The sequence below is a fragment of the Danio rerio genome, chromosome 18 (genome assembly GCF_052040795.2).
Source record: "Danio rerio strain M-AB ecotype USA chromosome 18, GRCz13ab, whole genome shotgun sequence".
Taxonomy (NCBI): Eukaryota; Metazoa; Chordata; class Actinopteri; order Cypriniformes; family Danionidae; genus Danio; species Danio rerio.
Window position 1 is genome coordinate 52,478,304 of NC_141038.1, and position 14,143 is coordinate 52,492,446.

The window sequence follows — 14,143 nt, forward strand, 5'->3', positions numbered from 1 at the left end:
CGGAGAAGGTGTATTACAGAGGACGGGGAAGCACTGAGGTTATATTGTGGCCGGGCGAGGGTTGTTTACATGTTGGCTCTGGATTTAAAGGCCCGGCTGGTGTCAGGAATGGCCTTTAGGGAATATTTGTGGGTTGTTGAAACACACTTCATTACATGAAACCACACTCAGCTACAGAGAAAAACTGTATAGACGAGCTCAGAAAACCCAAATAACCTCAGGCCAGATATTCTGGAGCTGGAATTACTTCATGACTGTGTTAATGGAGTATCACTGCAGTTTTGAGAATAATTTAGATGAGATTTTTAAAAAGTGGTTTTATTTATTGATCTTTTAGTTTTAAGAATATGTAAAATACCATTTTTTATTTTTTATTTCTTTAGAACATTTTAAATTAGATTTTTAATAAATCATTTTTTTCAGTTTTGAGAATATTTTAAATGAGTTTTATTGTTTTTTATCATTTTATTTGTATTTTAGATTTTTTTTTATTTTTTATTGTTCTTTTATTTTTATTTTTTTATTAATTTTAAGAATATTTTTAATGAGACTTTTATTGTTTTTATTTACTATTTTATTATTTTTTTAGCTTTTGAGAACATTTTAAATGAGGTTTTGTATTGTTTTTTATTTACTTCTTATTTAATTTTGAGAATTTTGTTTTTTATTTTTACATTTATTTCTGATTTTTGATTTTTTTTTAGATGAGATCTTTTTATTGTTTCTATTTTATAATTTTTTTTTAGTTTTAAGAATATTTTAAATTCATTCATTCATTCATTTTTTTCGGCTTTTCTTGTCCCTTTATTAATCAGGGGTCACCACAGCGAAATGAACCGCCAACTTATCCAGCATATGTTTTACACAGTGGATGCCCTTTCAGCTGCAATCCAATACTAGGAAACATTCATAAAAACTCATTCTCACTCATACACTACGGACAATTTAGCTTACCCGTTTCCCCTACAGCGCATGTGTTTGGACTTTAGGGGAAACCGGAGCACCCAGAGGAAATCCATGCCAACACAGGGAAAACATGCAAACTCCACACAGAAATGCCAGCTGACCCAGCCGAGGTTAGAACCAGTGACCTTGCTGTGAGGCGATCGCGACTGTGCAGATCTTTGTTGTTGTTTTTTTTTTTTTTTTTAAAGAATATTTTAATTAGATTTTTTAATTAGAATTTTTTTACATTTTTTTGTTATTTTTTGTGTAATTTTAATTATTTTATTTTATTTTATTTTTTTTATTTATTTATTTTTGTAATATATTAAAAAAAATTTTAAACAAGATTTTTTATTGTATTTTATCTATTTTTATATCTATTTTTAAGTTTAGAATTTTTTAATTAGATTTGTTATTGTTTTTTATTACTTTATTTATTTTTAATTTTGAGAATAATTTAAATGATATTTTATTGTTTTTTGTTATTTCGTTTATTTTTCAATTTGAGATTTTTTTAATGAGATGTTTTATTGTTTTTAAATTTGTATTTATTGTTTTAGTTTTTAAAATATTTAAAATGAGATTTTTATTCTTTTTATTTTTATTTTATTTTTGAGAATATTTAAATAAGATTTTAAAATTATTTTAAAGTTTTTTATTATTTTATTTTTCGAATATATTAAATATTTACAATTATTTTTTATTTTTGAGAATATTTTAAAATATATTTTTTAATAAGTTATTTTTATTATTTTTTAGATTTGTCAATATTTTAAATGAGGTTATTTCATTATCTTTTTTTTATAATTTTTTTGTTTATTACTTTATTATTATTATTATTTAAAATAAATTAAATAAATATTATAAAGAAAAGTTGTTTCAGCGGCAACCTGGTTTGTAAAAAAAGTTTTTAATTTATTTTATTTTCATTTACTATGTATACTCATCGTCAACTATAGCTCAAATAAATACGACAAAGTGTTAATATAAAGTAATTTAATATGTAAATTTTATAAATACTTTATATGAGTTAATATGTTATAGAAGTGCATTTTTAACAGCCCTGTTTCATAACCAAATTATGACAGATTTAGGTACATTCCTTGAATTAGCTGAATTAAAACTGTCCTGGAATTGCTGGAAAAGCTCCCTGGAGCTTTACTTATCAGCTATAGCTTCATCTTCAAGAGCTTACAGAGCATCCATCAATCCACAGATATGAAGCAGCAGCAGACGTGTGTCGGGATATGCCTAAATTTTGAGGACAAAGTTTCACCATAAGGACAGAAAACCCTTATTTTTTTTGACATTGCAACATTTCCCAGAAAATAAATGAATTATTAACAGGATTACATGAATTTTATCTAATAATGCAAAAACGTCTGTGTGTGTGTTGCGAGTATGTGTGTTTCTTGTGTGTGTGTACAGCCTATATGAGTGTGTTTGTGTGTCTCTCTGTATGCTAAAAGGTCAGTCTCCACACTCTTCCTGTGCTCTGCCAGTGTGTTTTGAGCTCATGTACACACACGCACACACACACACACACACACACACACACACACACACACACACACACACACACACACACACACACACACAGACACACACAGACACACACAGACACACACAGACACACACACACACACATTAGCCAAACTCTACATCACCTCCTGAGAAATGACTGCAGCATCGCTCTGAGCCAAGCTAAACAATAGCAGGAATACATTACAATAGCGTATCGAGGAGCGTCTCAATGCAGACCAGCACAATCCACAGCCCGATAAAGCTTATCACAGCGCTAACGTTTACAATCCAGGAAACACGCCAAATTATTAAAACAAGATATCTGCTGTTTTCAAGCCTGAGCTGCTCGCAAAGAAAAGCTTAACATGTTGACACGAACACCTGAACAAACCTCTACACTTCCCGACCTTTATGACTACAAGCGCACAATAACGAGGACAAACGTGAGCTTTAGAGTTGTTTGTGATTTACTGAACACAGATTACAACACTGTATACCCTCTATCATAATCACAATGAGGTGCAAGACGTGTTTGGTGCGATTTATTGCTATTTTCAGACCAGTGCAACCATAATTTTCACATTTTGCACTACATTGTTTGAAGGGCACCTATTTTACCCCTTTTTAAAGATTTAATATTACTATGATGGTTGTTCTGAGTGTGCCAGTTTAGGTTTAGTTCAAAGCACAGTTCAGATTTGTTTATTATAATGTGTTAAAAAGTGTCATTTTGGGGGCGTGTAACCTTGTTTTGCCTTTAGATCACTTAATATAAGTTTTAAAATCACTTTGAAAATTTGTATTTTGTAAATTTTGTAAATTATTTTATTTATTTTTGAGTTTTGAGAATATTTTAAATGATATTTTTATTGTTTTTTTATTTTATTTATTTTTCAGATTTAAGAATTTCTATATGGGATGTTTTTAAATTTGTATTTATTGTTTTAGTTTTGAGAATATTTTAAATGAGATTTTTATAGTTTTTATTTTAAAGAATAATTAAATGAGATTTTATTAAAAAATGTTTAGTTTTTAGAATATATAAAAAAATTTTAATTATTTTTTATTTTTGAAAATATTTAAATGAGATTTTAAAATGATTTTTACAAATTTTTTATTATTTTATTTTTTGAATATATAAAATTTTTATAGTTATTTTTTGAGAATATTTTTAATTATATTTTTAATCAGTTTTTTATTATTTATTTAGATTTGTCAATATATTAAATGAAGTTATTTCATTATTTTTATTGTTGAGAATATTTGTAATTCAATTTTTTCGTTTTTTTATTGTTAATAATATTATTATTATTATTATTTAAAATAAATTAAACAAATATTATATAAAAAAAAGTGTCATTTTGGGGGCGTGTAAGCTTGTTTTGCCTTTAGATCACTTAATATAAGTTATAAAATCACTTTGAAAAAAAGACACAGCTAATGTAATGACTGTAGAATTTTAAAATCTAAATTTTTTTAACAAAGAAATAAGAAAATATGCTCAATTTAAAGTACAAAATTATTATTATCATCATAAAAAAACACAATTATGAATCTGTTTAAACTTTGCCTAAATTGTAGGCAAATATCAAACTGGCCATTTCATTTCCTCAATCAGAATTTGTCAATTAGAATAATTAAAAGCTTCATTTGTTTTAAGGGGCACCTAGGTTACCCCTTTTTTCAGATTTAATATACGTGTTTTCCGTCTCCAGAATGTGTCTGTAAAGTTTCAGCTCAAAACACCCATCAGATTTTTCATTATACCTTTTACTAGATCCTATTTTATACATTTTTCCATCAGGGGGCTGTTTTGTCGTACTGCGCCTTTAAGGCGAGTCCTCCCCGCCTACCATTCCTATGTGCCTTTCTGCGTGCCTAAATCTCCTCCTTGTCTGCGTCAAACAACAGACAGACTTAAAGGAGGAAGATCTCACGTAGCGTTTGTGAGAAATACTACAGGAAGAACTTTACCAATGAGTATTTTTTGTGCATTTGCATTGATGAGTTACACACTATATCGTTACGAAGTTCACACACAGACAGACAGCGCGCTTAGCTTTGCACTGTTTTTGCATGCATATGTGACAGGATACAGGTTAATCTCTGCTGCTGTATGGATATCTGTTATGTTAATGTACAAAATAAACCTGATTTAACGTCCACAAACCATGATTGAAGCATCTTCCTTCCTGAAGAAGTAAAGCTGAAGTAAATCGCTGTAATTAATTACACACGTGCACTGTTTTAAAACATTTCAAACATATGAAACTCACTCTTGATCATGTTTGATGATGATTGCTGATCCTAGCGAAGTGAACAGAATTTTTATTCCCGGTTGCTTTGCGCATGTCTGGTCTTGTTGACATGATTATACACGTGACTACCGGGACATGTTAATGCGCGCAGCTGTCAATCAATCCGGTGGGCGGGGGGATTGCACTCCTACATCAAGTTGCGTTCGGTCTGAAAACCGCTCCAATTGGTCCACCGTTTTTATGTTGTTAAATTGAAAAAAAAGGACTGGGTGTGTTTATATCACCCCAATAAGATGGTCTATACACTATATCTACACATATGTCTGTCCAAACAGCTTAAAAAGTAGATTTTTTACCATAGGTGTCCTTTAAAGCCTTCTGCTATTGGTTAGTTTCACAAATTATGATGGCTTATTGTCAAAAATGGGACAAATGAGCTTATATAGCAGACAAATTCTGAACTTTGACAGGAGGGGGGGGGGATATACTGAAAAATAACATATGCAATTTGTAATAAACTTTTTAAAAAGCTGTAAAAAGTAATTGGTGCTGTGTGTTTGTACAGAAATGCTACACTCCGGCACTCATTCAACCCTGTAATGTTATTTTGCTGTCATTAATGCCATTGACGTTTAAATAAATGAACGAAAAGCAGTGCAAAGCTGCTAAATCACATTGCTGTCAGGGAGAAACCATTAAATAATGACCCAAATCTCATCTGAAATGTTCTTTCAGAAGGAAAGGGAAGGCCATGAGGTGAATGTTTTGCCCAAAACACAGTGCTGGACTGACCTGCGCTGTAGATGAGCTTGTACTGGCCACGCTGACTGTGGAAAGTTTTGGTGCTGGAGACTTTAGTCGCTCCCGCAGAGGATGAAGTCTCCAGTTTTCTTCGCTCAGACTCGATGTATTGCAGAATAACATTAGTGATCTTCTGTCCGGCCATTCCACTGGACAGAGCTCTCTTCAACAGGACAGACTGCGACTCCTTTAACCTGCAACACGAGTTTAGTTGAGTTCATGATAAGAGTAATATACCTTTGAGATTATGCAAATGCACACATTTTCAGTGAACACTATAGTAAAGCTGCGCAAATGTTTAAAAATTGTAAACAAAATCCAGTTAGCAACATACTAAAGTTCCAAAAATCTAAGCTTTTCATACTTTTAGCATATATTTTGAAGCAAAAAACATTAAAACTGCGCAATTGTAAGATTTTTATAACATATGCATATATTTTCTAGTAAACAACAATAAAACTCCATAAATGTAAGCATTTCATACAATTAGCATATAGATTTCAGTAAACAACACACCAAAACTCCACAAATCTAAGCTTTTTATACTACATACGTGTATTTTCTAGCAAATAACACACTAAATCTCCACAAATCCAAGCTTTTTATATTTTAAGTGTGTACTTTCTAGCAAATAACACAATAAAACTTGAAAAATCTAAGCTTTTCATTTTTTAAACGTGTATTTTCTATCAAATAACACACTAAAACTTCACAAATCTAAGCTTTTTATACTTTAAGCATGTACATTTTAGCAAATAACACACTAAATCTCCACAAATCCAAGTTTTTTATAGTTTAAGTGTGTATTTTCTAGCAAATAACACACTAAATCTCCACAAATCTAAGCTTTTCATTTTTTAAACGTGTATTTTCTAGCAAATAACACACTAAAACTCCACAAATCTAAGCTTTTAATTTTTTAAACGTGTATTTTCTAGCAAATAACACACTAAAACTCCACAATCCTAAGCTTTTTATAGTTTAAGCGTGTACTTTCTAGCAAATAACACAATAAAACTTGAAAAATCTAAGCTTTTCATTTTTTAAACGTGTATTTTCTATCAAATAACACACTAAAACTTCACAAATCTAAGCTTTTTATACTTTAAGCATGTACATTTTAGCAAATAACACACTAAATCTCCACAAATCCAAGTTTTTTATAGTTTAAGTGTGTATTTTCTAGCAAATAACACACTAAATCTCCACAAATCTAAGCTTTTCATTTTTTAAACGTGTATTTTCTAGCAAATAACACACTAAAACTCCACAAATCTAAGCTTTTAATTTTTTAAACGTGTATTTTCTAGCAAATAACACACTAAAACTCCACAATCCTAAGCTTTTTATAGTTTAAGCGTGTACTTTCTAGCAAATAACACACTAAATCTCCATAAATCTAAGCTTTTTATATTTTAAGTGTGTATTTTCTAGCAAATAACACACTAAATCTCCATAAATCTAAGCTTTTTATACTTTAAGCGTGTACTTTCTAGCAAATAACACTCTAAAACTCCACAAATCTAAGCTTTAAAAAGTTTAAACGTGTATTTTCAAGCAAATAACACACTAAAACTTCTCAAATCTAAGCTTTTCATACTTTAAGCGTGTACTTTCTAGCAAATAACAAACTTAATCTACACAAATCTACGCTTTTCATACTATAAGCATGTACTTTACTATACATAGCAGGGAGGTTTTCAACTTTCTTCTTACATCATATTAGTTTATAAGCTTAATTTGATGCTAATGTGGCAAACCTCTTTGCATATCCACAGTTTAGGCTTAGTAATCGTGCATAAGCATGAGGAGATTTTCCCAAACACAGATCATTTACAGTAAAAACAAGTTGACGTGAGCTTAGGTCAACAGCAAACAGACTATAAAACAAGCATGTGGCTCATTTTAATTTTACATGCGACCTTCCCAGCTCTGCATGTGTCATACACACACTCGTGCTGCATAAACACACTCGGCGCCACAGGAGACATTCACAAGAAATCATGACGTAAGACAACTGGATGGGTCCTAACACAGAGCCCTGGGGTACTTCTAAATGGTGATCCGTCTTACGCAGTTTTTTATACACAGAATAAATAAAAGCTCTGATCTCTTCCAAGTGCAATATTGTTTTGGGATTGCTAGCAAAAGAAGTCAAACTCTTGTCTCTTGAGTGAACCAGTACTTCCATCATGCAATTTATGTTACACTTTAAAAAATAAAATCACCAAAACAGCTAATAAATCTTCCTATAAGTCGCTCTGTGATGATTTAATACATTTTAAAGTATATTTAGGAGATAGAAATGTTTCTGATACATGTATAATAGAGTCAATACTTGTCTATGTAAAAATCTATTTTAGACATGTATTTTAAAGTTTATTTTTAAGGTCCAAATTATGACGTAAGACAACTGGATGGGTCCTAACACAAAGCCCTGGGGTACTCCTAGATGGTGATCTGTCTCACGCACTATTTTTTAGAGACAGAATAAATAAAAACTATTATTTCTTCTAAGTGCAATATTCTTAGCAAAAGAATCATGTCAAACTTGTCTCTTTAGTTAACTAATACTTCCGTCATGCAATTTGTTACGCTTTGAAAAAATATTAAATAAGAAAATAAAACATTTCCCAGACATGGGTTGTGACTGGAAGGGCATAGGGTAAAATATTTGCTGGATAAGTTGGCGGTTCATTCCGCTGTGGCGACCCCGGATTAATAAAGGGACTAAGCCGACAAGAAAATGAATGAATGAAAATAAAACAATCACCAAAACAGCTAATAAATCTTCCTATAAATCCATCTGTGATGAGTTAATGCCTTTAAAACTGCATTTCAGACAAAAGAAACTCAATATAATTATGAAAATGAATGAAGAGAAATTTACTAGTAAGAATTTAAAACAAAATTACTATAAAATTTAAAACAGAGTAAGAAAACAGTGAGTATTTCCTATAATTGTTTTTCTTCTTCTGGAGAAAGTCTTGAAACATTTATACTGAATAAAGTCGTTTTTTTATTAATATATTTTAAGGTCAATTCTATTAGCACCTTAAGATTTTTTAAATTAACATTTTAACCTAATTAATCAATTAAACGTCACTTTAAGCTGAATAGTTTCTTGTAAAATAACTATCTAAATGTTATGTACTGTCATCATGGCAAATACATAATAAATTAGTTGTTAAATCTGTTATGTTTAATAATGTGTTAAAGAAACTAAGATATTGCAATATACAGTTGAAGTCAGAATTATTAGCCCCCTTTAAATTTTTTTCTTCTTTTTTAAATATTTCCCAGACGATGTTTAACAGATTCAGGAGATTTTCACAGTATGTCTGATAATATTTTTTTCTTCTGGAGAAAGTCTTATTTGTTTTATTTCGGCTAGAATAAAAGCAGTTTTTAATTTTTTAAACACAATTTTAGGGACAAAATTATTAGCCCCTTTAAGCTAAATCTTTTCTCGATAATCTACAGAACAAACCATCGTTATACAATGACTTGCCTAATTACCCTTACCTGCCTAGTTAACCTAATTAACCTAGTTAAGCCTTTAAATGTCACTTTAAGCTGTATAGAAGTGTCTTGAAAAATATCTACTAAAATATTATTTACAGTCATCATGGCAAAGATAAAATATATCAGTTATTAGAGATGACTTATTAAAACTATTATGTTTAGGAATGTGTTGAAAAAATCTGCTCCCTGTTAAACAGAAATTGGGGAAAAAATAAACAAGCGGTCTAAAAATTCAAGGGGGCTAATAATTCTGACTTCAACTGTACATAATGTTAAGTGTGATTATGCAAATGTGCCCTATTTCCAACGAACAACCTATTAAAAATGCACCAGTTTGCGCTTTTATTATTATAAGTGTGTAAATTCCAGTAAACAACATACTAAAGCTCTAAAGAATCTTAGCTTTTAAAACTAGAAAAACAAACTAAACCTCCACAAATGTAAGCATTTCATAATATATACATAAATAATCCAGTCGACAACATACTAAAAATAAATTCCAGTGAATAGCATACTAAAAATGTGTCCTAAAAATTAAAAGCTGCATTTCTTTGATAAAGAATTTAAATTACACAGGAGGGGCAAATAGTTTTGCCTTCATCTATACTGTATATACAGTACAAGCCTTTTATACTGAACAAATGCAAGCATTCTTACAGTATCTCATGGAAATAAAAGCATAACTTGCTTGTTTTAGCGATTACAGTTTCTGGTTGCCAGGCTCAAGACATATCTGACAAATCTAGTTCACACACTGCATGTGATATAAAAACTGTTGAGAGATGGGGAAATTGCTGGCTGTCAGCACACAACATTGGCCCATCAGGTAGACCCCGAAATGGACGTATAAATGGAGTCTTTCAATGGTCTATTGTGAGCGAAGAGTTTCCACAGGGCAGGCCCTTCCTTCCCCAGCTCAGATTCTGCAGGCTTGCTCAACATCTGAGATCACTGCAGAGTCAGAGTGGGTCCGATGCACCAACAACAACAAAAAAAAGGCAGTAATTCTATCAAACTAGGACACAAACCTAAACAGTACTGGTTATAAGTGTAAGCAATGTTTTTACAACGTTATTACTGCACATCTGAGGTCGCCATTATTTTCTAATAATTGAATAGACATTGGTCAGGTTCTCATCCTCTAACTGCTCGTGTGTGTAGCACTAGTTTCTTCCACATCTCCTCCAAAGCCTCCTGTTGTGTTTTAATGTGATTTTGGACTGTTGTTGCTGTGAAGTAGCTCAATAAATCACTCAGTGGAGTGATATGGAGCTGTAATGCACCCAAAACATGCCGGAACTACTTTATTAGTGTGCAGCTGTTTTCTGATAAACACTTAGCTAATGTTCATTAGCCAATTAGAATCAAGCATTCACTAGCCATGCAGTTTAAGTGTTTATATCTCATAATTGCAAATTTGCCATTGAGTTATTAGACAGTAATGCACACCTGAGGTGGTGATGCGGTCAAACGGAGTGGTGTTACACCTCAGGTGTGCTTTATTTTCTAATAATTCAACAAACAGGTGTGAATTACTCTGCTTATACTAGTGCTCTTACACCTAAATCCACTGTTTAGATGTTGTATTTAAGACATTGGTCAGGTTTTTGTCCTCTAACTGCTCGTGTGTGTAGCACTAGTTTCTTTCACATCCCCTCCAAAGCCTTCTGTTGTGTTTTGATGTGATTTTGCATCTGTGAAATAACTCAATAAATCATTCAGTGGAGTGATATGGAGCTTTAATGCGCTCAAAATATGCCGGAACTACTTTATAAGTGTGCAGTTGTTTTCAGATAAACACTCAGCTAATGTTCATTAGCCAATCAGAATCAAGCATTCACTAGCAATGCAGTTTAAGTGTTTATATCTCATCATTGACTATGAGCCATTGAGTTATTAGACAATAATGAACACTTGAGGTGGTGATGCGGTCAAATAGAGTGGTGTTACACCTCAGGTGTGCATTATTTTCTAATAATTCAAGAGACAGGTGTGAATTATTCTGCTTATACTAGTGCTCTTACACCTAAATCCACTGTTCAGATGTCGTGTTTGAGACATTGGTCAGGTTTTTGTCCTCTAACTGCTTGTGTGTGTAGCACTAGTTTCTTCCACTTCTCCTCCAAAGCCTACTGTTGTGTTTTAATGTGATTTTGGACTTTTGTTGCTGTGAAGTAGCTCAATTAATCACTCAGTGGAGTGATATGGAGCTGTAATGCGCCCAAAACATGCCGGAACTACTTTATTAGTGTGCAGTTGTCTTCAGATATGCACACAGCTAATGTTCATTAGCCAATCAGAATCAAGCATTCACTAGCAATGCAGTTTAAGTGTTTATATCTCATAATTGCAAATTTGCCATTGAGTTATTAGACAGTAATGCACACCTGAGGTGGTGATGCGGTCAAATGGAGTGGTGTTACACCTCAGGTGTGCATTATTTTCTAATAATTCAACAGACAGGTGTGAATTACTCTGCTTATACTAGTGCTCTTACACCTAAATCCACTGTTCAGATGTTGTATTTGAGACATTGGTCAGGTTTTTGTCCTCTAACTGTTTGTGTGTGTAGCACTAGTTTCTTCAACATCTCCTCCAAAGCCTTCTGTTGTGTTTTAATGTGATTTTGGACTTTTGTTGCTGTGAAGTAGCTCAATTAATCACTCAGTGGAGTGATATGGAGCTGTAATGCGCCCAAAACATGCCAGAACTAATTTATTAGTGTGCAGTTGTCTTCAGATAAGCACACAGCTAATGTTCATTAGCCAATCAGAATCAAGCATTCACTAGCAATGCAGTTTAAGTGTTTATATCTCATAATTGATGATGGACCATTGAGTTATTAGACAGTAATGCACACCTGAGGTGGTGATGCGGTCAAATAAAGTGGTGTTACACCTCAGGTGTGCTTTATTTTCTCATAATTTAACAGACAGGTGTGAATTATTCTGCTTAAACTAGTGCTCTTACACCTAAATCCACTGTTCAGATGTTGTATTTGAGACATTGGTCAGGTTTTTGTCCTCAAACTGCTCGTGTGTGTAGCACTAGTTTCTTCCACATCTCCTCTAAAGCCTACTGTTGTGTTTTGATGTGATTTTTTTGACTGTGAAATTACTCAATGCAGGCCAGCACATTGGTATTGGTATAGGTAGGCATAGGTAGCACAATCGCCTCACAGCAAGAAGGTCACTGGTTCGAGCCTCGGCTGAGTCAGTTGGGTCAGATCTGTGTAGAGTTTGCATTTTCTCCCTGTGTTGGCGTGGGTTTCCTGCAGGTGCTCCAGTTTACCCCACAAGTCCAAACACATGCGCTATAGGGGAGTTGGTGTAAGCTAAATTGTCCACAGTGTATGTGTGTGATTGAGTGTGTATGGGTGTTTCCCAGTGATTGGTTGCAGCTAGAAGGGCATCCACTGCGTAAAACATATGCTGGGCAAGTCGGCGGTTCATTCCGCTGTGGTGACCCCTGATTAATAAAGGGACTAAGCCATAAAGAAAATGAATGAATGACTAACTCAAATCATTCAGCATAGTGATATGGAGCTTTAATGCACTCAAAACCTGCCGGAACTACTTTAGCTGCGCATTTTCCTGAGAATAACCGCACGTCTTAGAATGCTCATCAGCCAATCAGAGGGCTTTTTTGTTGTTGCTGAGAACAGAGAGCTCTCTTGAACCCAAATACACTTTCTATCTTCATTTCTCTTTGGTTTCAAGCAGATACTTTCCATCTTAAATATCAAAAGCTGTGGTCCAGGGGGGCTTTTCTGCAATTCATTGTGCATCAATGTGAGATCAGATGAAGTGTGGCTCCAATCATAACACTTCTCTTCAGAGCCTTTCGCATTCTCTGTCATCTGAATGCAATCTAAAAGAAACATTTACCTATAGAGCGGCCAATCACAATAAATATGCAGGTTTAAGTGTGAGCGGTTTGTCTTCAGCTCCACATTAGCTGAGATTAGAGATCTATTCTTCCTTTCAGGGTGCGGAGAGAGATTTGGGTTACTTAAAGCAGAGTTAAAAAAATTTAACCTTTTACTCACTCTTTACTTGTTTTAAACCTTTATGAGTTTATTTCTTCTGTTGAACATAAAAAAGATAGTTTGAAGAGTTCTGAAAACCTGTAACCATTGACTTCCATTTGTTTTCCTTGCAATGGAAGTCAATGGTTACCAGTTTTCAGTATTCTTCAAAATACCTTAAGAAACTCCTAAAGGTTTGGAACCACTTGAGGAAGAGTAAACAGTAGGTACATTTTCATTTTGGGGTGAACTGTTTCTTTAAGAAGAATCCTGAGAACAAAAGTATTCTTCTCACGTATATATCTCATTATATAGGAGCATGCAAGCCCTCAACATATTGAATGTTTAGTGATATTCTGTATATGCAAATGTTTTGTGTGGCCTGTGTTTATACAGTGAGATGGATATTTACAGTAAAAATTAATATGAAGTACAAGAGCGCCTCCTGCAGGTAAAAGATAGTAACACATGCTATTTATTGTTTTTATGGACAAAAAACAAACAAAAAAAAAAACGTCTATAAATACGAGTAAATAAATTCATTCCTGATTGCTGATCAGGCACATTGAAATTGGAAATTGCAATGTAAATTTTGGTCATTAAGGTATATTTTAATTAGCTAACATGATAAAATATTGAACAAAATGTAATAAAACATTGAATAATCTAGTTATTTTATTCATCTTAACATTTATTAATACTGCTGTGTGTTAAAAATAATTAATGCACAATGAACCAATATTAAAAAACAATAAAGAATATTTATTATTTATTATGATTATAATAATCAAGTAGTATTATTAATATAAAATGCATAAAAAATGCATTAAAAAAAAAAAATATATATATATATATATTTTTTTTTTATATATAATTAATGTGCTTGATATTTAATTTGCCATAACTATTGTACACTGCATAATGTGCAGGAAAAAACTGATGCAATTCCAGTAGCTTTATTTAATGTCAAATCATGCTGTTAACTAAAATTAACTTTCTAATCCTTGTCAATATCTTGGTCTAGATGTTTTATATAAATATAACCTTTAAAAAAAAAACATTT

General features: G+C 32.4%; 1 protein-coding gene across 6 annotated transcripts in view; it reads right to left on the reverse strand.

The window, feature by feature from the left end:
• Nucleotides 1-14,143, reverse strand: part of ltbp4 (latent transforming growth factor beta binding protein 4) — a 121,975-nt gene that overhangs the window by 88,347 nt on the left and 19,485 nt on the right. For all 6 annotated transcript variants that reach the window (XM_087293410.1, XM_087293409.1, XM_087293412.1 and 3 more), the window contains exon 4: nucleotides 5,520-5,722. In XM_087293410.1, the coding sequence (XP_087149536.1) occupies nucleotides 5,520-5,722 (203 nt within the window). The remainder of the gene's footprint in view (nucleotides 1-5,519; nucleotides 5,723-14,143) is intronic.